The sequence below is a fragment of the Equus quagga genome, chromosome 3 (genome assembly GCF_021613505.1).
Source record: "Equus quagga isolate Etosha38 chromosome 3, UCLA_HA_Equagga_1.0, whole genome shotgun sequence".
Taxonomy (NCBI): Eukaryota; Metazoa; Chordata; class Mammalia; order Perissodactyla; family Equidae; genus Equus; species Equus quagga.
In genome coordinates, this window is record NC_060269.1 from 152,884,379 (window position 1) to 152,905,403 (window position 21,025).

The following is a 21,025-nucleotide window of genomic DNA, read 5'->3' on the forward strand; positions in this document are numbered from 1 at the left end:
GGGCACGGCTGTCACCTTCCAGGAAGCCATGGGTCACAGCTGTACCACTGACTGACGACACAGCCACGGGTGCCACCTCATGGCCAGGGACACTGCCACCACTACCAGACTGTGGCCACAGGGCACTGTTTCTCATCAATGGCTCTGCAGCCACGGGACCTGCTGCCAGGGACAGCACCTGCCACTCCCCACCCAAGTGACCTTCAACCATCACACCACCTTTCTGGCCGCAGTGCCCCCTTCTACCCCAATACTATTATGATGGACCCCTAAATGAGACTGTGTGAGTGAGGGCCTTTCAAAATGACCACGGGTTTTATAAACCCAAGGGGATGATCAGGACCAGGGACCGGCTGCCTCGTCTCATATCTCCAGGTACTCAGTGTGGTTGGAGAAAAACACACACTGCCTGACTGTGGCAAGCCTCGTCCCCCCAACCCGTTGGCGCATTTACACTCCCAGCTCTCCCAATTAGGGTGTGGCTAGTGAAGGAGCTCCGGCCAGTGGAGCATGGTGGAAGTGATGACCACCTGTTCCAGGCCCAGCCCAGCCGCAGGACGCCCTGTGCCGTCTTCTACATGCTTCCCCATCGCGTGGTAAGATGGAGCGTTATGGACTGAGCTGTGCCCCCAAAATTCACATGTGAAGCCCCAACCCCCAGTGTGAATGCACATGGTGCTAGGGTCCTTAAGGAGGTAATGAGGGTGAAATGAGGTCATAAGGGTGGGGCCTTGATGCAATACAACTGTGGCCTCCAAGCGGAGGGAGAAACACCAGAGATGTCTCCACATGTGCAGAGAAAGGCCCGGTGGAGACACAGCAGGAAGGGGCCGTGTGCAAGCCAGGAAGAGGGGTCTCACCAGGACCCTTGCTGGATCTTAATCTTGGACTTCAGCCTCCAGGACTACAAGGAAATACATGTCTGTTGTTTGAGCCCCCAGTCTGTGGCATTCTGTGATGGCAGCCAAGCAGACTAGTACAGAGAGCATCGCAGATTGTCTGAAAAAACGCCTATAAATATTCCCTTCCCTGCACCACACCCCTTGAAATGTGACCAGGCACCTCCTCCCACTAAGACGTAGAGTCTCTCTCTACCCCTGTAATACGACTTGCTTTGACAAACGAAACGCATGGAAATGCTCACGGGCACTTTCTTTGGAGCCTCAGCCTCCATCACGTGAACAAGCCCAGGAGAGGCTGCTGGGTGACAGAAGACATGAGGTCTGGTCACCCCATGGCCCCAGCCAAGAGCCGGTCAGCTGCCAAGAGCCGAAAGGCCTGAGACTCCCTGATGCCTCCAGACATGTGAAGGCTCGGCCCACCCCCAAAAAACCACCGGGCCGAGCCCATCGAGGTCACTTGTGACACAGAAAGCGTTCCAATGTGGAGAGTGTCTGGTGGCGGTCTCCAAGCCATGGGACGTTAGAACCTCCAGACGGAAGGAGCAGGATCCCTGAGTTGCCCCAGAGAACGGCACCGCGAATGTCAGGCTGAGCAGGAAGTCCCGCCTGCACAAGCGGGACAGAAGAGAGGGAGGGCACCATGCCTGTCATGGTGGCACCGCGGCCCATCAAAGACAAAGGTCCCAAAAGCCACCTGAGGAAAAAAGTTACTCACAAAAGAACACCAACTGCCTGGAAGCTGATTTCTCAACAGCAGCGATGGGAGCCAGAAGCCAGCGGAACGCCTTCCAAGTGCTGACAGAAAAGGACCGCGTCTGAGCTTAAGTGATAGGAGAACCCCAGGAACGACTTTCCGGCAAAAAATGTGAAAATGTAGACAGGTAAGTTCATAAAGGCGTAACTTCCTGTAAGTGGCTCGAGAAGCAATAGAATTCTCGACGAGTGCCACGGCTGTTAAGACGTTGAGTGATCTGATCCTGCAAACAGAACACTGGGCCCAGGGCATTTATAGGGAATTTGACCAAACTTTCAAAGAACAGATCGTTCCAGCTGCATCCAGGGTCTTCCAGTGAAAATAAAGGACACTCTCGAACCCATTCTCCCAGGATGGTAGAGCCTGATGACAGTCGTTCCAGGAGTATAAGAAAGGAAAATTACAGGCCAATCTCACTCAGAAACATAAACATAAAATCCTAAACATAAGAGAAGTGAATCTATAAAAGCTCATTAAGTAATACAGCAGGGGTCAGCTAGGGGCCCGGCAGACTGACACGATGTGAGGACGATGCGAGGAGGGTTTGCTTACAAAGGTGTGGTCGTGGAGGGGCCACTCGGCAGCCCTGGGCTAGTCAGAGGGGAGGCATGGGTACCACCTCCAGAGCTGAGGGAGTGGCTGTCCAACCCTGAAGGAGAGAGTCACATCCTGGGAGGAGCAGTGACCTTCCGCTAAGGGATCTGAGTGTGTTCGTTTGCTAGGGGCGCAAAGCACCACAGACTTAAACAACAGAAATTTCTATCTCCCAGTCTGGAGGCCAGAAGTCCGAGATGAAGATGGCGCAGTGCTGGCTCCTTGTGAGGCTGTGAGGGAGCGTCTGCTCCAGGCCTCGTCCTGGGCTTGCAGACGGTCGTCCTCCCCTGTGGCACTTCACATCATCTTCCTTTCCTGTGGGCCTCTGGCCAAATGTCCCCTTCTTACAAGGACACAGTCATGTTGGATCAGGGCCCACCCTAGAGATCTCATCTTAACTTGATCCGCTCTGTAAAGACCCTGTCTCCAAATAAGGTCACATTCTGAGGTCCTAGGGGTTAAGACTCCAACATAGGAATTTTAGGAGGACACAGTTCAACCTATAACACTGAGGTGACCCCAAAAGAACCCCAAAAGGAGGGAGCCAGGGAAATCAATATCCCAATCTCACTCTCCTCCCTCCTCTGACCTCCTGCTGGTGACCTCCCCAGTGGCCCACAAAGACCCAAAGGGCACAGAACCCCACCTGTGCAGTCCATCACGACCAGCCTCCTGGGGCAGAGCCCAAGGTGGAGAAGGCAGGGGTTAAATTGGGAGGGTAAATAGAAGACACCAGCTCACACTGACTCAGCAGGGTTCACTCCAGGAATGCAAGGTTGGCTTGACGTTAGACAGTCTGTCAATGTCACTCACCTCTCTGGCAGCCACAGTCAACACTCGGAGGGCAGAAGGGTCAGGGGGAACTCACATCGGGCGAGGCTGTGGTGGAACTGAAGCGATACAGTTCTCGGAGGCTCAGAAGAGGCTGTCAGAGGCCCCACCTTCATGAGGAGCTGCTCCCCTCGCCGTGCTCCCGGGCAATGGCAGCAGCCTCTGTCCCCCAGTTACTGCCCTGGGCTATGATCGACACAGTGGGGGCTTCAGCAGCAAGCTCCAGCCAGCTGAGGGCTCTGAGTCCCACCTACAGCATTTGCACCCCTGCTGGTTGCCCCCCGAGTCCCTCTGTCCCTTCGCTCTGCTGTCAGAACCCTGGCTTTGTGTGGGACAGTGTGCACCCCTCATGATGGTCTGACGGAGTCGTGACGACCCTGCTCCCTGCCCTCCCGGCCTCCTCTGCAGCTGGGTGTGGCCCAAGCTCTGAAGGACGAGTGAAGGGAGAAGCTGAGAGAACATTCTCGGTGGGGGTGGGACCAGCATGAGCAAGGGCCCCTGGTCAGTTTCGGGAAGAGAGGGGAGGCTGGCGGGGCCAGAGCACAGACTAGGGGGTGGGGTGGGGCAGAAGAGGGGCTGGAGGGAGGGCATCAGACCACTGAGATTAGGGGAGGCTCCAAGACAGGTGTGGGCGGCAGTGATATGGAGAAAGCCTTGGCCTGTCGCCTGGAGACAGGTGGTAAGACCTGGTCCAGGATGCGGGCCATGGAGATGACAGGAGAGAAGGCGGCTCTGGGCGTCAAGGAGCAAGAATGGCGGGTGGGGCCTGTGCAGAGAAGGACCCCTGCCCTTCTGGGCTGCTCTGGGTGGAGGGCCTCATTCCCAGCGTGGGGTGAGGGAGGCTGGGTTTGGTTTTAAGTTTTAATACCCTGTACATTACTTGGCTTGGGCCCTGCCCTTGGGGCCTGGACTCGGTTTCCAAGGCCTGCCCTGGGACAACCCGGGGCACCCAGACCTGAGCCCCACTTGCCCAGGGGCAGGCCTGGGGGCCTGAGAGGGGTGCAGGCTCTGGAGAGGGCCTGGACTGGACCCCCTGTCGCAACTCCCTGGGCCACAGGGCCAGACCCTCCCCATGGGGTCGCAGGCTCCCTTCTCCACTGAGGCAGGGCAGCTGGGGTGCTGGCTCCGGGTGCCCCAGCCCCGAGGCCACGGCACCCACAAGTGTGGGCTGCTGGTGGCCCGGGAGAGAGGGCTGCGCGGGCAGCAGGACAGGCCGGTTCCTGGGAACGTCTTTATTGCCCATGAGGCAGGGAACAGAGTGGAAGCAGGATGCCCCCCAGGGGGTCTCAGGAGCGATTCTCAGCCCGCTTAGGGGGCCGAATCCGGTCGTTGATCCAGTCCACGTAATTGGTCACTCGGGTGTAGACACCTGGCTTATTGAGGCGCCCGCAGCCGTCGCCCCAGCTGATGATGCCGTACAGGTAGGCCACACCGTTCTTCTCGCAGGCCAGGGGCCCGCCCGAGTCCCCCTGCGGCAGAGCAGCCGGTCAGAGCCAGGGCCGGCTGGGGAGACCCGTGGCTCAGCTCCTCTGCACCCCGGAATAGCCCCACCGGCCCTCCTGCCCCGGCCTCCCTGATCCCAGCCCTGAAAATGTCCTTAGAGGAACTGAAAGTCCAGACGGGTCTCAGAGCTCCCCTGTGACGCAGGACCCCCCGGAGCTCTCAAGGGGGACTCCTGACAGAGGGGGGACAGACGGCAAAGGTATTTCCAAGTAAGGGAACTGTCCACTTTCCCCGAATGCCGTAGACAGGACGGTCATCTCATTCCTGGCTGCTGCGGCAGCATCTGGCCAGTCTTTCCTGCTCGAGCCCCACCGTGGCTCCCTCTCACCTCGACGACCAGCAAGGCGCTCTTCAGTCTGGCCCTGCCCCATCCACTGGCACCCCACATGGACGAGGTGGGCCCCTGTGTGCTGGCACATGCTCTTCCCCTCACTTGAAATGCCCTCCTCGCCCCCTGGCAAACTCCCATTCACCTCTCAGGACAAGTGCAAATGTCCCCTCCTCCATGAAGCCACCCTTGACTCCCCCAAGGGTGTTCCCTGTACCGCATGGTCTGGTGTCAAGCCCCCCACCTCCCTTGCCAATTCTCAGTTGTGTGGCCTTGGAAGAGTGTTTGGACTTCTTTTGGTCTCAGTTTCTCCGCCTATAAAATGGGAGTAAAGCAGCTCCTCCCTCTCAGGGTTGATGTGCAGCCTAACAAGACCCCACCCGTGGAGCCCTCGATAGGCGTCAATTATTGGGACTGGCTGATCGATTGAGCCCAGCTGGGGGAACTCTGGGTGAAAAATGTTTGGCCTTTGGTGTTGTGCAGACAGCCCTGCCCTTGGCTGGACAGCTGGGCCGTGTCCGGCTTTGTGACGCCAGCCCCTCCCTGGGCCTCCGTCTCCCCAGCACTGGGAGGAGAGACTTCTCTGCCCGGCTGTGAGGGCCTCCAGAGGGAGTGAGCACCCACCCTGGGGGCTGGCCCCCAGCTAGCAGGTGCACTCTCTGCCCTGGCTCCCCGGCTGGCCCTGAGGGTCGGGGTCCCTTTGGGCTCTGAGCTCCCCAGGTGGTTCCGAGGCTTGGCGGCAGGTCTGGGCTCACCTGGCAAGCATCAGACTTGCAGTCGAAGTAGCCGGCACACAGCATGTTGGGGCTGATGTCGGCCCCGTACACCTCCGGGCTGCTGCACTTGTGGTCGGCGACCAGGGGCACCAGTGCCTCCCGCAGGGAGCTGGAGTAGCCGCTCAGGTCTGGGGACACGGGGCTCTCAGGGTGGGCGGGTTCGCCGTGGCTGGCCTCCGCTCCCCTGGGCACGACGCTGGCGCGCTGCTCCCACCCTCTACTCACTCTCATCCTGGTGGCCCCAGCCCGCAATCTGGCACTTGTGTCCCGCAGGGAAGGCGCTGCCGGGCTCCGGCAGGCAGATGGGCTGGACAAACTGGGAGCGGACGGCACAGCGGTCGCCCTTCTTCTTCAGCCGGATCAGCACTGGGCGGGAGAGAGGCCAGAGGTCAGCCTGGGGCAGGAAGTGTGATGGACGGAGCGTGGCCACTGAGTCACACTGCAGCGCAGCCCTCCTGGGCAGAGGCGCTGTGGCCTGGGAGACCCAGGAGGGGCCGGAGCGCCCACCCAGGGCTTCCTCCTGCCAGGCCGAGGCCGCTCTGCCACACCGGCACCCTTGCTGCCCTGGCCCCTGCCCCTCCCCCTCCACTCTCCCTTCCCCTGTGTCTCTCCTTCCCTGCCCTCCCTCTCCCCCTCTCCGGCCCCTGTCTGAGGACTCCCAGGCCTGCCTGGGGCCCACCCCTGCCTCTTTCCTGGCTCTGGTCCCAGGTGTGCAGCGAGCACACATCCCCAGACCCCCTGCCCCCAGCGTGCCCCGAGCCTCACCGAGGTCGTGGTCACTGGGGTTGAATACCGAGTACAGGGGATACGGGATGTACTTCTCGATGCCAAACGTCTGTGTGACATCCGTCGTGCGGTTGAAGAAGTGTTGACCCAGGACCACTGAGACGCTTTCCCTGGAGGGGCTGTGCAGGGGGCGCTGGTGGCAGCATGACCCTGGCCTTCCCCTCGGGCCCCTGAGGTTGGCTCTCCCCCTACCCTGGCGCCTGTGCATCCAAGAGACAGCCCCAGGAGGGCGACGCCCAGCAGGCCCCGCAGCCCTGGGGAGAGGCTGAGCAGGGACTGGGTGTGGGCAGACGAGACACCAGGGCCGCACCCACAGTCCTGGGCAGCACCACCTCTAACACAACCCCATTAGTAACCAGAGGGGCCTCATGCAGGCCCAGGCGGGGTCAGCCCTGAGACTGGGCCCCACTGGATGGATACCCGGCCCTGCCTGCAGCCCGGCCCCAGCTCATGTCTGACTTGTGCAGTGCCCCAGACACAGGCCCTCACTCCCGCTGGGCACAGGGCCTGGGCCCCCTTGGTCAGCCCCTCTGCTCCCGACCTGGGCCTCCGTTTTCCCCATCTGCTGTGTATGGTGGTCACTCTCACCCTGGCTCGGCCCTTCTGCGTGGGACTCCACCTCCAGGCCACTGCGGAACCTCGGCCACTCGGCCCTCCCAGGCCTCAGTCCCTCCTGGAAAATGGGCTCCCACACCCAGGGCAGCTGGATGCCCAGCACACAGTGGGGCTCGGTGCCCTGGCCCCCAGGCAGGGCCAGCAATGCGAGTCCAGGGCCAGAGCTGGGGGCTCCTGGCCTCACTCCGGCGGCCTCTTAGGGTGCGTGGACAGCGAGCTCATGGCTTGAAACACCCAGGCCTCCGAAGAGCGCGAGGGGCTGAAAGAGCTGTGTGGAGCCGGGGGCCAGGCTGAGGGGGCACTGGCGTCCTCTCCACAGGCTCTGGGCACCCAGTTCTGCTCTTTGCCCCCACTAAAGTAAGGTACCCCTCCTGTGCCCCTGCCCTCATCCATGCCCATCCATGCCCATCCACGCCTGTCTTGTTTCACCCACCTCCACAGCCCTGCTTGCCCAGACCTGGGGTCCAGCCCACAGTGGGTGGGTACCCCTAGGCAGCTTGGCCCCTCCCCAGCCCCTCCCTGGTTGTCCGAAGGGGATGCCTGCTCCCCTCCCCAGGCCTCTTAACCCCCTCATCCTATTCCTTGCTGGGGAGGCCTCAGGGGTCCCATTTCACAGGCCCAGCAGGAAGCCTGCCGCAGGGCACACAGCAGACAGCACAGGGCAGGACTTCCGCCCACTGCCCCGCCCCCCACGTTGTATTCCCTGGGGTAACCCTCAGCCTCCCCCAGATCCTGACGCCTGGAATGCCACTGTCAGGTCCATCCCCTCCCACCGGACCCCCAGGGGGAGGCCCCCAGGCAGAGCCTCAACCCTATCACAGCGGTGGGAGAAGGCAGGGTCTGGCTGGCCCCCTAGCTGTGCAGTGGTGGGTCTCGCACCTAGAGCCCCACCTCGGCTGTCAGCCCCACCCTGCCGGCGCCGTTCGGACGCGCTGAATGGGCGGGGCCTCCAACTCCCTGCCCCCTCTGGTGCCACTTGCGCAGACTGGGAGGAGGGGTCTGCGCGGGGACTGGCTCCGCCCACCGCCCTGGTGCGCATGCGCGCTCCCCGCTCCTCCGAGCACCGCCCCGCCCCGCCCCGTCCCGCCGCGCCCCGTCCCGCCGCGCCCCTCCCCGGGCACGATTGCCCAGAGCTCCCGGGGCAGGGACTGGACGGCCACCTAGGGACGGGGATGGCTTCCCAAGGCAAGGAAGGGAGCAGCAACCCGGGCTGGGGACGGGGTGGGTCTCTGCAGCCTCCATGCCTAGCGCTGGGCTGAGCACTGAGTCCCACGTGGATCAGAGGGGCCACGGAGAACGGAGGGACCGAAGGATGGGGGTTACATGGGTAGGTGGGGACACATGGGGACACGTGGGTGATGGTTAGGAAGAAATGTATGAGGACAGGCAGATGGAGGATGGGGAGGGAGAGTGCGGGATGGGTGAGTGGGCGGGTGGGGATGGATGGGTGAGGAATGGGGGATGGAGGGTAGGTGATGGATGAATGCATGGGGGCGGGTAGATGGGTGGTGGATGGAGTGGAAAGATGTGGACTGGGTGGTGGGGATATGGCTGGGTGGGTGGAGGTGATGGGGATGGACGAGGGATGGTTTGAGGGATGGCATGGGGGTTGTGGACACTGGGGCCGGAACTGCTCACCTGTTGGAGAAGCAGTGGGCCGCAGACGCCACCCAGCAGGTGTGGACAAGGCTCCCTGCACAGAAGTTGTTCCCGATGTAGATGGCGGCCAGCCAGGGGTGGGAGCCAGGCAGCGAGGACGAGCCACCGATGATGCGTGGCCTTAGGAAGCTCCTCTTCTTGTGCCGCTTGCCGCAGTTCTGGCGTCCAGCTGGGGCGGGCTCACGCAGGGTCAGCAGGACCTCGGGGGGTGGGGCCTGCATTCTGGTGAGGGATCCTGGGAGCACAGGTCATAGGTCATACCCCCGGCCAGAGAGGGTGCTGGCTGGACCCACTGTCCACCATCCTCAGGCCCCCTGGCGGTTCGCCCGCCTCCTGCTCCACCCTGGGCAGCTCGTCTGGGGGAGGGTCCAGGGCTTGGGTCCAGCTCAGCCCTCGTGGGCACATGATTGCTCTCTGAGCCTCAGTCTCCTCATCTGTAGGATGGGGAGAACAGTATCCGGTCACAAGGCCTTGTGGGGACCAGAGTGGCCTAGTGCACCTGGCAGGCGTTCACGTCCCTTCCAGCAGCCTGGACCCCAGAGCCAGCCTAGGATGGCCAGAGAGCCGGCTGGCCTCCTGGAGCTGCCCACCCCCAGGGTCTGTTTCCAGGGGTGCCTGCTTGGCTTCCCACCCATGTTTTTGGGAGCTGTCCCGGCACGGGTTCAGGCTAGGCAGGAGCCACCCAGAAGACCTGGTGACCGGCTTGCCTGCTCTGACCCCTGGTGCCAGCCTACTGCAGGGCCTTGGACCAGCTCTACTCCAGTGAGCCTCAGTTTCCCCATTTCTAAGATGGAGTAGTGGTCATCCAGAGAGAGAAGGCCAGGCATGGGGGTGGGGTGGGGAGGACCACAGGACAAACTGCTGTGACCTCGGTGGGAGGGGAGCAAGATGCGCGCACCGCAGGCAGCCAGGCGGCAGTACTCCCAGGAGAGCGCGCTGTCCTTTACCACATAGCACCAGGGCCTCTCGTCCTTGTCCGGGTTCCTGGAGAGCACGGAGAGGCGGGTGGGGTGGGGAGCCACACGGCCCCTCAGAGAGGGCAAGCGGGAGAGAGAAATGGGGACACCTAGCAGGGTGGGGCTTGGGACTTCCCCAACAGTATTTTGCTCATTCTACAAATGGACACAGTGGCCTTAGGCCCCGTGGGCCTGATCCCGGCCGCAGGCTCCCGTTTGCTGGGGCCGCCACCCAGGCCAAGGGGTCAGGCGCCCCCAGGGGCAGGCCAGGCCTGGAAGGTTCCCCCACAACAGACCCCACCCGCCCGCCCTGGATGCGGTGGCCTGGGGTGGGCCAGGCCAGTGCTGACCGGCAGTAGGCATGGGGGCCCAGGCCGAGCAGGGCCGCGGCGCCCACCGAGTCCACATGCAGCTCCTGGTAGAGCAGGTCGGAGTTCCAGGCCAGGCAGCTGAGGCCCGAGGCCGCCGTGCTGGACACGCCTCGGTACTCGGTGCCATCCCCCTTAAAGCAGCGCTGGGTGGGCACTGTGGGCAGCATGGTGTGCAGTGAGCCTGGCCCCGGGCTGCATCCACGCTGACCCCCAGCCCCCAGGGGGCCAAACAACTCACCGATGTTGCAGAGCCGCCCAGCGTGGTCCAGGGGGCAGGCGCACACGGAGGTCCCAGTGGCCACAATCAGGTGGCAGGTGCCACCGTTCAGGCAAGGGTTGCTCAGGCAAGCTAGGGGGAGGACTCAGAAGCTAGGCCTCGCGCCTTGAGGTGCCGGCCGCATGGGGGTGGGGTCAGGGCCCGGTCGGAGCCCTGGAGCTCGGTGCTGGGTAACCCTGGGTAAGTTCCTTCCCCTTGGGTGGGATGGGGACACGGGTCAGGAAGGCTCTGGAACGCCTTCCCTGGCCATAGGTACCTGTGTGGCGGGTGCCCTCGCACTGGACGTGGCCCCCCGCGCACTGGCACCACTCCACCCTGCCCTGGTGCACGCGGGCCCAGCGGTCACCCTCCTCCAGGTGCTCGTAGCGTGTCTCATCGAAGCATTTCTCTGCGGGTCACACAGTGAGTGCCCTGCTCCCTGCGCGCCACCGCCCTCCCCTGGGGGGACCCTCCCGCCCTCAGCAGGCACCCTCCCACCCCATCCTCCCAGGACCTGGCCTGGCCCCGCGGCCCCATGGACCCGCTCACCCGTGCCACAGTCCTTGCCCGTGAAGGCCACGGGGCAGGCGCAGTGGTAGGACTCGGGGGCCTGCGTGTTGGAGCACAAGCCCCCGTTGAGGCAGGGCCCGGAGGCACAGGGATCTGGGCCAGCTGGGACACACAGGAGGGGTGGGGGTGTCTGAGGGCCCAGCCAGGCCGCATCTCCCCTACCTGTGACCCTCCCTGCTTGCCAAGGGACCCCAGTGCCTCCATCAGGCCTGCCGCCTTAAAGTGGCCCCCTGGGTTCCTTGAAATGCAGGTGCCCTGGGAGGCACAGGCCTCCCCGCCCTCCCCAGACCCCCTGCCCAGCGCTTAGACCCTGGCGGGGGGCCTCTGGCTCTGCACTCGGCAGCCTGGAAGCCCACCCCCACCCACCCCTGTCAGGCAGCAGAGTCCCCTCCCTTGTGCCCCCAGACCCTACTAAGCAGGCTGCTGGCACAGCACCCTGCAGATGCCACAGGTCCTCACCCCTGTCTGGGGCTCTGCCTGTGTGGCTGCAGGGTCTGGCCTGACCACCAGGGGGCGCCTTGGCCCCAGCAATGACCAAGGCAGCGGCTCCTGGCAAGGGCGGGGTCCTGTGTGGGAGAGGCTCCCCGCTCTACACTCCTGTGATCCCCTGGCCTGGTTGCTTCTCTGCCTCTGCCTGGCCCACCAGGCCTGCAGTGGGATCAATCCTGGAGCCCCCTCCTGCACTCGACGCAGCTCTGTCCCCTTCATCCCCACCCCCATCAGCACACTGACCCTGGCGCCTCCCTAGCTCACCCTCCAGCCCCAGCCCCAGCCCCCTCTAGCCGGATTTGGCGTCCCAGATCCCCAGGCACCCACCTGGGCCCTCCTGGGGCGCAGGGACCTGCATACAGTAGCCCCAGGCCCTGTCCCGGTCATAGTTGTGAGTCGTGGCACACCTGGGGGCAATGTACACAGTGACTTGGGAGTCCCAGACCAGACTTGCCCATCCCAGCCCTGACCCATGCAGGGTGCCCCTCTGACCACTCTGGGAGCTCTCTCCCATTCACTCGCTCACTCATTCATTCGTGACACTTGCTGTGTGCCAGGCTCATTGTGGAGTAGGGAGGGCAGAGGATGGGAAGGTCTCCGGGGGTAGTGGGAGGCTGGGGGGACTGGGAGGAGGGGAGGCTGGTGGTCTGTGCTTGCAGGCCTTGCTGCAGCCCGGGACCCACCATTTCCTGTGGGCGCTTCCCTCCGAAGTGCAGGAGTGGAGCATGCGGCCGCCATAGCGGAAGGGGAAGCTGCAGGGCTGCCCGTCCTCGGTGAGCACTGCGGGGGAGGGGCAGGGGTCAAGGGGCTCCCTTGCTGGACACCTCCTGACGCCCCATCGCACACCCCGCTCCCCAGCAGCCGCCTGTGTTCCTCCCGACCCACCCGCCCAGGTGCAGCCGGCCACCTCCTCCAGAAAGCCCTCCTGACCCACCTGGGCCCCCAGGGCTGCTGCTGGAGGGGGCCGCCCTGGGCGGAGGGGCGAGTCCCTCACCACCGGATCCCTCTGCCTCTGAAGCTCTCGTGGCTGGGGTCGCCGGTGTCACGGAGGTCACGGGGATCACGGGAGTCCCAGGAGTCACTGTGGCGTTAGGTTTTGGGGGTTCCGTATGGTTCTAGGAGGAGCCAAGAGGGGTGTGACCAGCATCGTTGTGGGACAGGCCCCCCTCCCAGTTAGCACCCACCAGGTGAGCTGGTTGCAACCCTGGGCCTCAGTTTCCGCATTGGGGCCATCAAGTCTTGGAGCAGGGACCAGGGGGACACGAAACATCTGAGGCCTCAGCTGGGCCTGTCGCCTCCCCCTCCTGCCGAGCCCAAGGGGTAAGACAGACTGGCTCGGGGTCTGCCCAGGCCAGGTCCCCCCCGCCCTCCAGGCCCGCGTCCTGGGGGTCTGCGGTAGGGCATGGAGGGGAGCAGCTTGAGGCCCTTAGATCCCCCACCTCCCACCAGACACTCGGACCCAACAGGGCCCAGAGAGAGGGTGGGGGCCCAGCAAGTTGGAGCCCAGGCCCTAGGCCCCGGTCCACGGGCCAGCCTAGCAAAGCCCACCTCAGCCACGAAGGCCAGCTTTCACCACGTCGGGCCTCACGCCCGCTCCACAGCCCTGCCTGGCCTCGGCCTCAGGAGCCAGAGTGGGCACAGGAGCCCATGGCACTGTGTGATGGGGTCAGCGCTCACCCTGCCGGCCCGGGGCCGGGCCCCATGAGGCGCCAGCGGCAGCAGCAGCAGCAGCAGGAGCAGGGAGAGCCCGGGCAGAGGGCAGGGGCTGGGGACCCAGGCCCGGCGCCCCATGGCTCCTCCTGAGCTGGCGTGAGGGGCAGCAGGAGGCCGGAGCAGAGCAGCCAGGGCGGGTGGGGTCAAGGCCGCCTGGAAATGATTAACCCTGGCTGCCTCCCGTGCTGGGCCCACAAGTCCACCATATCTGCTGCCCAGCTCACCCGACCCAGGCCAGAGGGCCCAGCTGTTCCCTCTGGCCTCAGCCATGCTGGCCCTGGGCCTGCCAGCATCCGTGAGTCTTAGCTTAGAAGCTTCCTCCAAGAAGTCTTCCAGGATGACTCGGCAAGCCCTGCTCGACTCCCGGCCCCAGCTTCCAGTCCCCTCCTGGCCGAGGGGCTGGCTGCTGCCTATTTGTGAATTATTCATAACCAGAGCGGCTTCCAGTGCTGAGACTTTTCGAGGGCCCAGGCCTGGAGGGTGCAGTGCTGGCCTCATGGCAACAGGCCAGGCACAGAGAGGAGGGCGTGCACACCACCGGTGTGTTACAATGACCTCCACTGACGGAGCGGACCTCCACTGCCCCCAGCACTTCAGCCTGGCCCCTCCCGGGATAAGCCTGGGGTGGGGCCCCTCGTGGGAGTAGAGCCGGGGGGAGGTGGGTAGTGCCAGACTCAGCCTGCCCTAACTCCAGGCAGTGCCCAGGAGTGTTCCCTCCCCCACCTATCCTGGACCCGCTTAGGCACTGCCTCCAGGAAGCCTTCCCGCCCCTGGACTCCCTCAGCCTTGGGCTTCCCCCATCACAGTCTGGATGACCTCACTGTCCCCATCTCCGTCCAGGTCTGCCCCCCACCCCATCCCAAGCCCTGGCTGTCTCTGGGTATCTCTGGTCCCCCGCAGAGCCCTAGCCAGACACCCAGGGGCCATCATGGGCCACAGAGACCTGGCTTGGGGTCCTGCTTAGATCTGTGTGCAGCTTGCTGTTCCTATTTGTGGCCTGGGATGGGGACACTACCCCTGGCTGCAGCCGCAGTAGTCCCTTCAGCCAGCCCCGGAATGCGTGACTGGGGGCGCAGCACAGCTACCGCAGAACCTCTTCTGCAATTTCCAAGCCGCCGCAGGGACGGGGCCCCGCCGCTTCCCCATCAGTCAGCTCGGCGCCCGCATGGGGCTGAGGGGAGGCTGGTGGCTGACTCTTCACTTTGGCCTGGGGATTGGCCTGGCACTGCAGCTGTCTCACTGTGTGCCCCAAACTGCATGCTCTCTGGTCCCCCATTTTCCCTTCTGTGCAGAGGAAGGGAGAGTGGAAACTGAGTGGATACTCAGCTTGGCACACAGTGCGTGCTGGGGGCACAGTGGGTGCTGGGGGCACAGTGGGTGCTGGGCCCCTCTCTTCCATTCTGACGCCTCCCCTAGACCCCTGCTCAGAGCACCACTCATGGGGGTTCACTCCCTGGAAGCATCCAGAACCACCCCAGCATCCTTGCTGTGCACCCTCAGGCCTAGGGCCCTCTCTGACAAACCTGCCATGACAAGACACCCTTCCCCCGCCAACTCTGAGGAGGGAGAGGTGTGGGGGGGCCCTCAGTGCTCTGCTGCTCAAGGTTGGGATTCCACCGAGGCAACCTGGCCAATGGCACCATCTCTATCTGCTTCAGCCCACCACCACATGGTGGCCCTGTCCACTGGCCCAGCCTGCCGCCCGGTCCCCTCCTGACTCAGCTCAAGCCATTCTGTAATCAAACTTACTCCAGCCTCAGGGCCTTTGCATGGCCTGACACTCTTTCCCAGGCCTTCTCAGCAGCCAGGTTTCCACTCAGATGATCCTTTCACAGACAGGCCCTGCCAAACCCCCCCTCTAAATGAGGCCAAGGCAGGGAGACAGAGCATAGCGGCTTGAAGGGTCCCCACTTTGCCCATGGGATTCGTAGAGCACAGACCCAGAGCCTGGGCAGGAGACCTGGCTCAGAGCTGCAGACCACAGTGACCTGCTGAGTTCCCCAGGTCCCCCAGGCCGAGCCCTGCCCCCAGCAGCGGCCACTTGGAGAGGAGACCGTGGGTTGACCTTTGGGGGCTGCATGAAGCAGCTCGCTTCCTCGCTCCCTGCGGGGCTCAGCCTTGGTCCTGCCCACCTGTGACCTCACCACACAGACCCCTCCTCTCCCCAGCCCCCCCGCCCCCCCGCCCCGATGCGATTACAGAGCCCACGGGAACAGGGCTCCCTGAGGGCAGAGCCTGGGACTCCAGCCCCCAGCAGGAGGCTGACACTCGCGGGGTCCTCAAGGTCACTTTATTGGGGGAATGCTGGATGCTGAGGGGCATCTGGGGTGCAGGGTCTGAGGAGCCCTATGAGCCAGCCGTGGCAAGGCCAGGTCCCTCGGCCCTGTCCTGGTTTGGCTCCAAGGCCCTCAAGATGGGCTCAGGCTGCCCCTCGAGATCACGGGCCTCCACACGTGTATCCAGGCGGCACAGTTCAGACGCAGGCTCAGGAGGGACGGCCGGCGGGGGCAGGGCTGCGGGCAGCCTCAGACGAAGGTCGCGTGGTGCGGGCTGGCTTTGGGCTTGGCCGGCCGGTCTGGGATGGAGCTCAGGCCAGGGAGGTCTGATGTTGGGGGCCCACTGGCCCGTGACCTCCGGGGGCCTGTCCGCACTCCTGAGACGCTGCCGCCCAGCCCGGGTGCCAAGCCAGCGACGCGGTCCACATCGATGATTGTGCTGACCGGGAGGCCTTGGCTGCCTCGGGCCCCGCCTCCTGTCACAGGGAGAAGAAAGAGGCTGTCACCTGTCTGTCCTGCTCTGGGCTCTGGAGCCCTGCAGGCACCCAGGACAGGAGACCCCTCCCCACCCTCCTTGTAGACATTGGCCTGGGGAGGGTTTCCCGAAACACCAAATGCATCCCAGAGACGGGTGACCAACCTTGGGCCCCCTGGCCTGGGGCAGGAGTGCCGGGAAGGTCTGCAGAGTGCCAACCTCATGGGCCCACCAGCCCCTCGCAGGCCCACTGCACACCCAGCAGCGTGGAGGGGCCCTGGCAGACAAGCCACGCATTATGGGGAGAGTCCCTCAGCCAAGAGAGCCAGGACCCTGAATCGACAGGCTGGTGCAGGCAGGTGGTGGGGAGAGCAGAGGCAGGGGCCGGTGCTGGGGGATGAGGTCTGGGTGTGCAGGGCCCAAGTTCTGGGTGGTGGGAGCCGGGGGAGGCCTTTACCTGCCACAGGGACACCCAGGGCCCCCTGCACCCTGCATTCCTCAAGTCTGTGCCAGGCCAGCCGGGGCGTCTCACTGGCTCGGGGCTGTCCCCCTGAGCCAGGGCCCCCTCCTTAGGAAGAGCTCAAGAGCTGTTCAGCACCTGAGTCCCCTGCAGCTCCCCATTGGCCTCAGCCCCCAGCCTTGCCCGTGCCACCTTCTCCTCGTTCTTCCTGGTGGCGTTAGATGCCCCTCCCCAAGCCCTGACGATGCTGAGCTGTCCCCTCACCAGGGCTGTAAGTGGGGAAGGTGGGTGTGACTGGTCTGTGGGTTTGCGTTGCAGGAACGAGGACTCAGTGCTTGTCAGGGGGGGCTGGGGTGGCAGAAGAAATGGGCAAAGGGAGAGGAGAGGGGGCAGGGTCCAGGGCCCCACCAGGGCTCCCGGAGGATGCTCATGGGATTCAGTCAGCCTCCTGGAGCAGGGTGCAGCCAGCAAAGAGCATGAGGGGAAACTCTTGCCCCCACCCCACCCTGCCCCTCAGACACCCCGTGTCACTCCCACGCCCGCTGCAGCTCAGGAACAGAGGGCCACAGTGAGGCTCCCAGGGTCATCTCACCCTGCCCACTCAACCCTCCCCCCGGGCTAGTATGGACCCCCTAATCCCTCCTGGAGGGCTGTCTGCAGGGCTTGTCCACAGGCCAAGGGGCCTTTGGGGAGGTGGGAAGTGAGGCGAGGCCCTCGGCCATACCAGGGAGTCCTAGCAGGGAGGCACCCCTGCCTGGACTGGGGGGAAGGACCAAGCACTGGGTGGGGTTGTTCCAGACGGGCTGGACCCTAAGGGCAAAGCCCCCAACCAGGAACTCCAGGCTTCCACCCACAGACCTCAGTGCTGGGCTTCTCCAAGGGCTGCAGTCCACAGGCCAGGGCAGGGCAGGGGCCTGAGCCCAGCTTCTGGCTCCCCGCCAGCGCCCTCCCAACCTGGCTGCCTGCTTATCCACCTGCCTGTGGCCTCAGGCCCAACTTTTCCCCCTTACAAAGTCCGCCCTTTCCAGCCCCTGCTCCGGTTCTGGGGGCCACGCTATGCTTTCCCACCCTATCCCCAACACCTCAGGCCGTGTGCCTCTTCCTCCGTATCAGCCCCCCCCGTCCGCCCTCTTCCAGGCTGCTCAGTGGTCAGCAGGCCTCTGGCTCCAAGCCCCCACCTCACCCCTAGGAGTTCCAAGGCTGCCTGAAACTGCCTTGGAAACTTCTAGACCCTGGGGTGGGCAGCCCTACCTCCCTGCCAACGCTCTCCTCCAGGGAGGCCCGCCCGCCCCAGGGCTGTCACATCTGGCTGGTACCTGGAGGGGCCACTGGAGGACAGAGACATGTCTTCCTGGGTGCAGTCCCCAGGGACCAGAGAGGGTAGCACAGTGGGTGCTTGGCCAGTGTTCGGCCTCATCTTCATCCCCTGAGCCCCCAGGCTCACCCCCAGATGGGGGCCAGGCAGCACGGGGCCCAGGCGGGACTTCAGGGCCGGGGCTGGCTGGGGCTGGGCAGGAGCCCTGGCCTATCTTGCAGGGGTGGCCTCAGTGAGCCTGGTGCCAGGGACCCTCAGGTGCCTATGGCGGGCCCATGTCAGACAGGCTGGAAGAGGAGTCCAGCCCCCAGGGACACAGGGTCCTGCTGCCCTGACTCCCCTCCTTGGGCCTCAGTTTCCCCGGCCTTGCTGGTAGAGGTGAAGACTCATCTGCCCCCATGGGTACGAGGCCTATAAGCGAGAGTGGGGACGGCCATGGGGGTCAGCAGCCTGTGCTACCCTAGCTGCTCCATGGCCTCCAGGGTCCCCTGACCCCATGGCACCCATGCCTCTGGAAGTGCCTCTACACAGCCTCCTGGGAAAGTCCTGGCCTGCAGGCAGAGTGCGGCGTCCTCTCTAATCACAGGTGGAGGCGGCGGACGAGGAGCCCTTCACCCCAGCCTGCATAACGCATCAGCGTCAGGGCACCCGGCTGCACGTGTCATCCCCCGCCTCACACGGGGCTGCTCGGGCCAGGCTGTGTGTATCCTACTGAGGTAGGTCGGGCAATGGGAGAGGGTCTCAGGAAAAGCTAGTTCCCCTGAGGTCCAGGGGTCCACATGGAGCAGCCGTGACTGGAAGCTTCTCCAAGACAGACCTTTAGTCATTCAACAAATGTTCCACTATGGCTGCTGGGATCAACCCTATCCTTTGCCTGTCACTGGGTCCCCATGGCCCCAAGTGCCAGGCTGCAGGGCCGGGAGGTGATAGCGTGGGGCGGGTCTTCACCTTGGATTTGGGATCGTTGAGAGAGGCAGGCGTTTGCCCCCTCAATTGTTTGTCCCCACTTGGGGCACGTGTCTAGAGGGTAAAGGACCTGTAACCCCACAGGGGTTCAGGGGCTCAGCCCTCGCCCGTCCAGCCCCATTTGCACCCCAGGAAGATGGAGGCCTGAAGATATGGGCCTCGGCCACAGTCCCCTCTGACCCCCAGGCAGCTTGGTGGGCTCAGAATTGGGAGGAACGCCTGTTTCTGGGGATGGGGCATTTTGTCCACGGGCCAAGGACAAGCACATCACAGGCAGGGTGGCCGAGGTCCAGGCCCTTCCTGCCTGACTGGCCCAGACTTGCTCTCCTGAGTGAGTGGCAGCTCGGGCCCGTGACTCAGTGACAGGGGTCCAGCCCCAGGCAGCAGGCGGCATCACGGCCTCCATGCCAGGGCCTGCCGGAGCGGCCGCCCACGCAGCTTCCCGAGCCTCCCCCAGCCCTTGCCTAGCAGGGACAGCGACAAAGAGGGCCCCACAGGGCTCCAGGGGCTGCCACTTCCAAGGGGAGGCTGACTCTGCTCTGCAAAAGGTTCGCTCCCTGCGCAGCCTCATCTGGATCCTCTGCCTCAGGTCCCTCAAACACCCACAGACTTGTCTCCCGCCCCTCAGGCTGCCCTCTGACCCCTCCTCTCCCAGGGGCACACAGACCCCATCCCTTCACTGACCAAGGTCTGCAGTTGCGACCCTGCAGTCAGGCCCTCCCTGGGGGGACTGTGCTGGAGCCCCCACCGTGGACCGGAACTGGAGCGCCTGTCCCGAGAGCCTGGAGACCTTCCCTTCACCCACGGTCAGCCCCTCACCGGCTGTCTGTTGTTCGTCCCTCAGGCTACCCTTTCATTTGTCCACTAGCGTTCTCTGCGCTGGCTGCCAAGTCTCCTGTGGTCCTTTAAGCCTCCACGTTGGGAGAAGGTGGCGGCGAGTCAGGACCCTCCTCTCGAGGTCAGCAGGGGACAGGGTTGCACCCTCAGCCACCTCCAGGTTCTCTCTCAGGACCTGACCCCAGCTGCCTGTCCCAGGGCCCTCCCTGCCCCCAGAGGGACCCTCCCCATCCTCTGGACATTTTGCTGCAATTTCTGCCCCCCATGCTCTGAATCGTCTCATCAACAACTCTGCAGTACGCAGCTGCAGGGCACCAGTCTACAGCCCCAGCAGCCGTGGCAAGGGAGGGAGCATCTGTGGGGAGAACAGGGATGGGTAGTGGTGGGGCCACACCTGGTGCAGGCATGCAGGCCCCAGGGAGAGGATGCAGGCAGGAGCTCCTGCGGTACCGGTCCCAGAGGGAGCAGCGGCCAAGGCCCAGGACCCCGTGCTGTGCTGGAGGGGAAAGTGGGGGTGGGGGTAGGTCACGCTATGTGCCACTGGTGGCCCGTGGCTTCCACTCTAAGAGACCCAGAGATCAGATGGAACAGACCCACTGCAGGGCACAGTGAGGAGGACACACAGAGAAGATGGGGCGAGGAGGGTGGATGCACAGCGGGAGACCAGGGCTATTGGCCAGAGCAGCCAGGAGGATGGAGTTGTCACAACCATCCCAGGGGTCTGGGGAGATGCTGGGCTAGCTTGGTCAGCCCTGGAAGTCCATGGAGACCGGCAGAGTGGGCCAGGCCAGTGCAGGAGCCCCCAGGCATCTACAGGAGAAGGTCCACTCAGGTCCTTCTGGCCAGGGCAAGGCCAGAGCAGCAGAACATGCTCTGCTGGAAAGAGGGGTTCTGGAGAGGCCCCAAGTGGAGAGTTGCCCTCCTGGCGACTTACAGGCCTGAGATTGGTGGCAGGGCCCCTAGTAGTGACATGTCCCAAGAAAGCCAGGCAGCTGCCCCATCCACATGATGGTTTGTGCTGGTGAGGGCTGAGCCGTCTGCCCCTGGAAGGCAAGTGTGCATGGGGGCAAGGCGGCCCTCGATCACCCCCAAACCTCTGCTGGGGAGACAGAATGTCTGAATGGGCAAGTGCAGACTTGAACAGATATTGGAACAAGAGGCCAAGCCCTGGGCTGGGGAGACTTGCATATCTGTCCCGGGAGGCTCTGACACCCCTGGGGACAGGTTGTTGGACTGTAGTAGCAGAGGAGGCCTCCCCATGGCTGTTGTCTTGAACATAACTGGAGTAAGGCAGAGTTCCCCCACAGTGTCCCCAGCCCAGGGCTTCCACCTCACCTGGGACTGGGCAGGTGTGACACACAGAGACTGTGGCCAGGGGTCCAGGTTAGGGGTGGAGAAGGAGGGAAGGTGGCTGACCACTGAGCAGCCAGGCACAAATGGGCTCCTGGGACTCAACGGCCACACCAAGGGCATGTGGTCCAGCTACCTTCGCTACCAAGGTGAAGGGCATCGCCCCTTGAGTGGGTACGTGGCCTCTAGTTAACGGTCCAGCTCCATTCCCATGGGAACCTTATTACTAGGCCACAGCAACCC

General features: G+C 63.9%; 2 protein-coding genes across 8 annotated transcripts in view; both read right to left on the reverse strand.

The window, feature by feature from the left end:
- Nucleotides 1-4,304: 4,304 nt before the first annotated feature.
- Nucleotides 4,305-13,235, reverse strand: HGFAC (HGF activator). Of its 4 annotated transcripts, none has more exons than XM_046656815.1 (14): nt 13,068-13,233; nt 12,325-12,505; nt 12,074-12,170; nt 11,718-11,797; nt 10,881-11,003; nt 10,609-10,740; nt 10,314-10,424; nt 10,055-10,229; nt 9,617-9,732; nt 8,728-8,983; nt 6,454-6,593; nt 5,914-6,054; nt 5,668-5,816; nt 4,305-4,550 (listed from the first exon to the last, which is right to left on the reverse strand). In XM_046656815.1, the coding sequence occupies exons 1-14, from the start codon at nt 13,179-13,181 to the stop codon at nt 4,368-4,370; spliced, it is 1,998 nt and encodes a 665-aa protein (XP_046512771.1). In that variant the 5' UTR covers nt 13,182-13,233; the 3' UTR covers nt 4,305-4,367. The 4 variants fall into 4 exon arrangements, with proteins under 4 accessions (XP_046512771.1, XP_046512772.1, XP_046512774.1 ...); XM_046656816.1 differs by having other exon boundaries at nt 9,647-9,732; nt 13,068-13,232; XM_046656818.1 differs by having other exon boundaries at nt 12,939-13,073.
- Nucleotides 13,236-15,387: 2,152 nt separating this feature from the next.
- RGS12 (regulator of G protein signaling 12) overlaps nt 15,388-21,025 on the reverse strand; it is a 132,100-nt gene continuing 126,462 nt past the window's right edge. For all 4 annotated transcript variants that reach the window (XM_046656474.1, XM_046656477.1, XM_046656476.1 and 1 more), the window contains one exon: nt 15,388-15,855. In XM_046656474.1, coding sequence (XP_046512430.1) covers nt 15,629-15,855 — 227 coding nt within the window. In that variant the 3' untranslated portion in view covers nt 15,388-15,628. The remainder of the gene's footprint in view (nt 15,856-21,025) is intronic.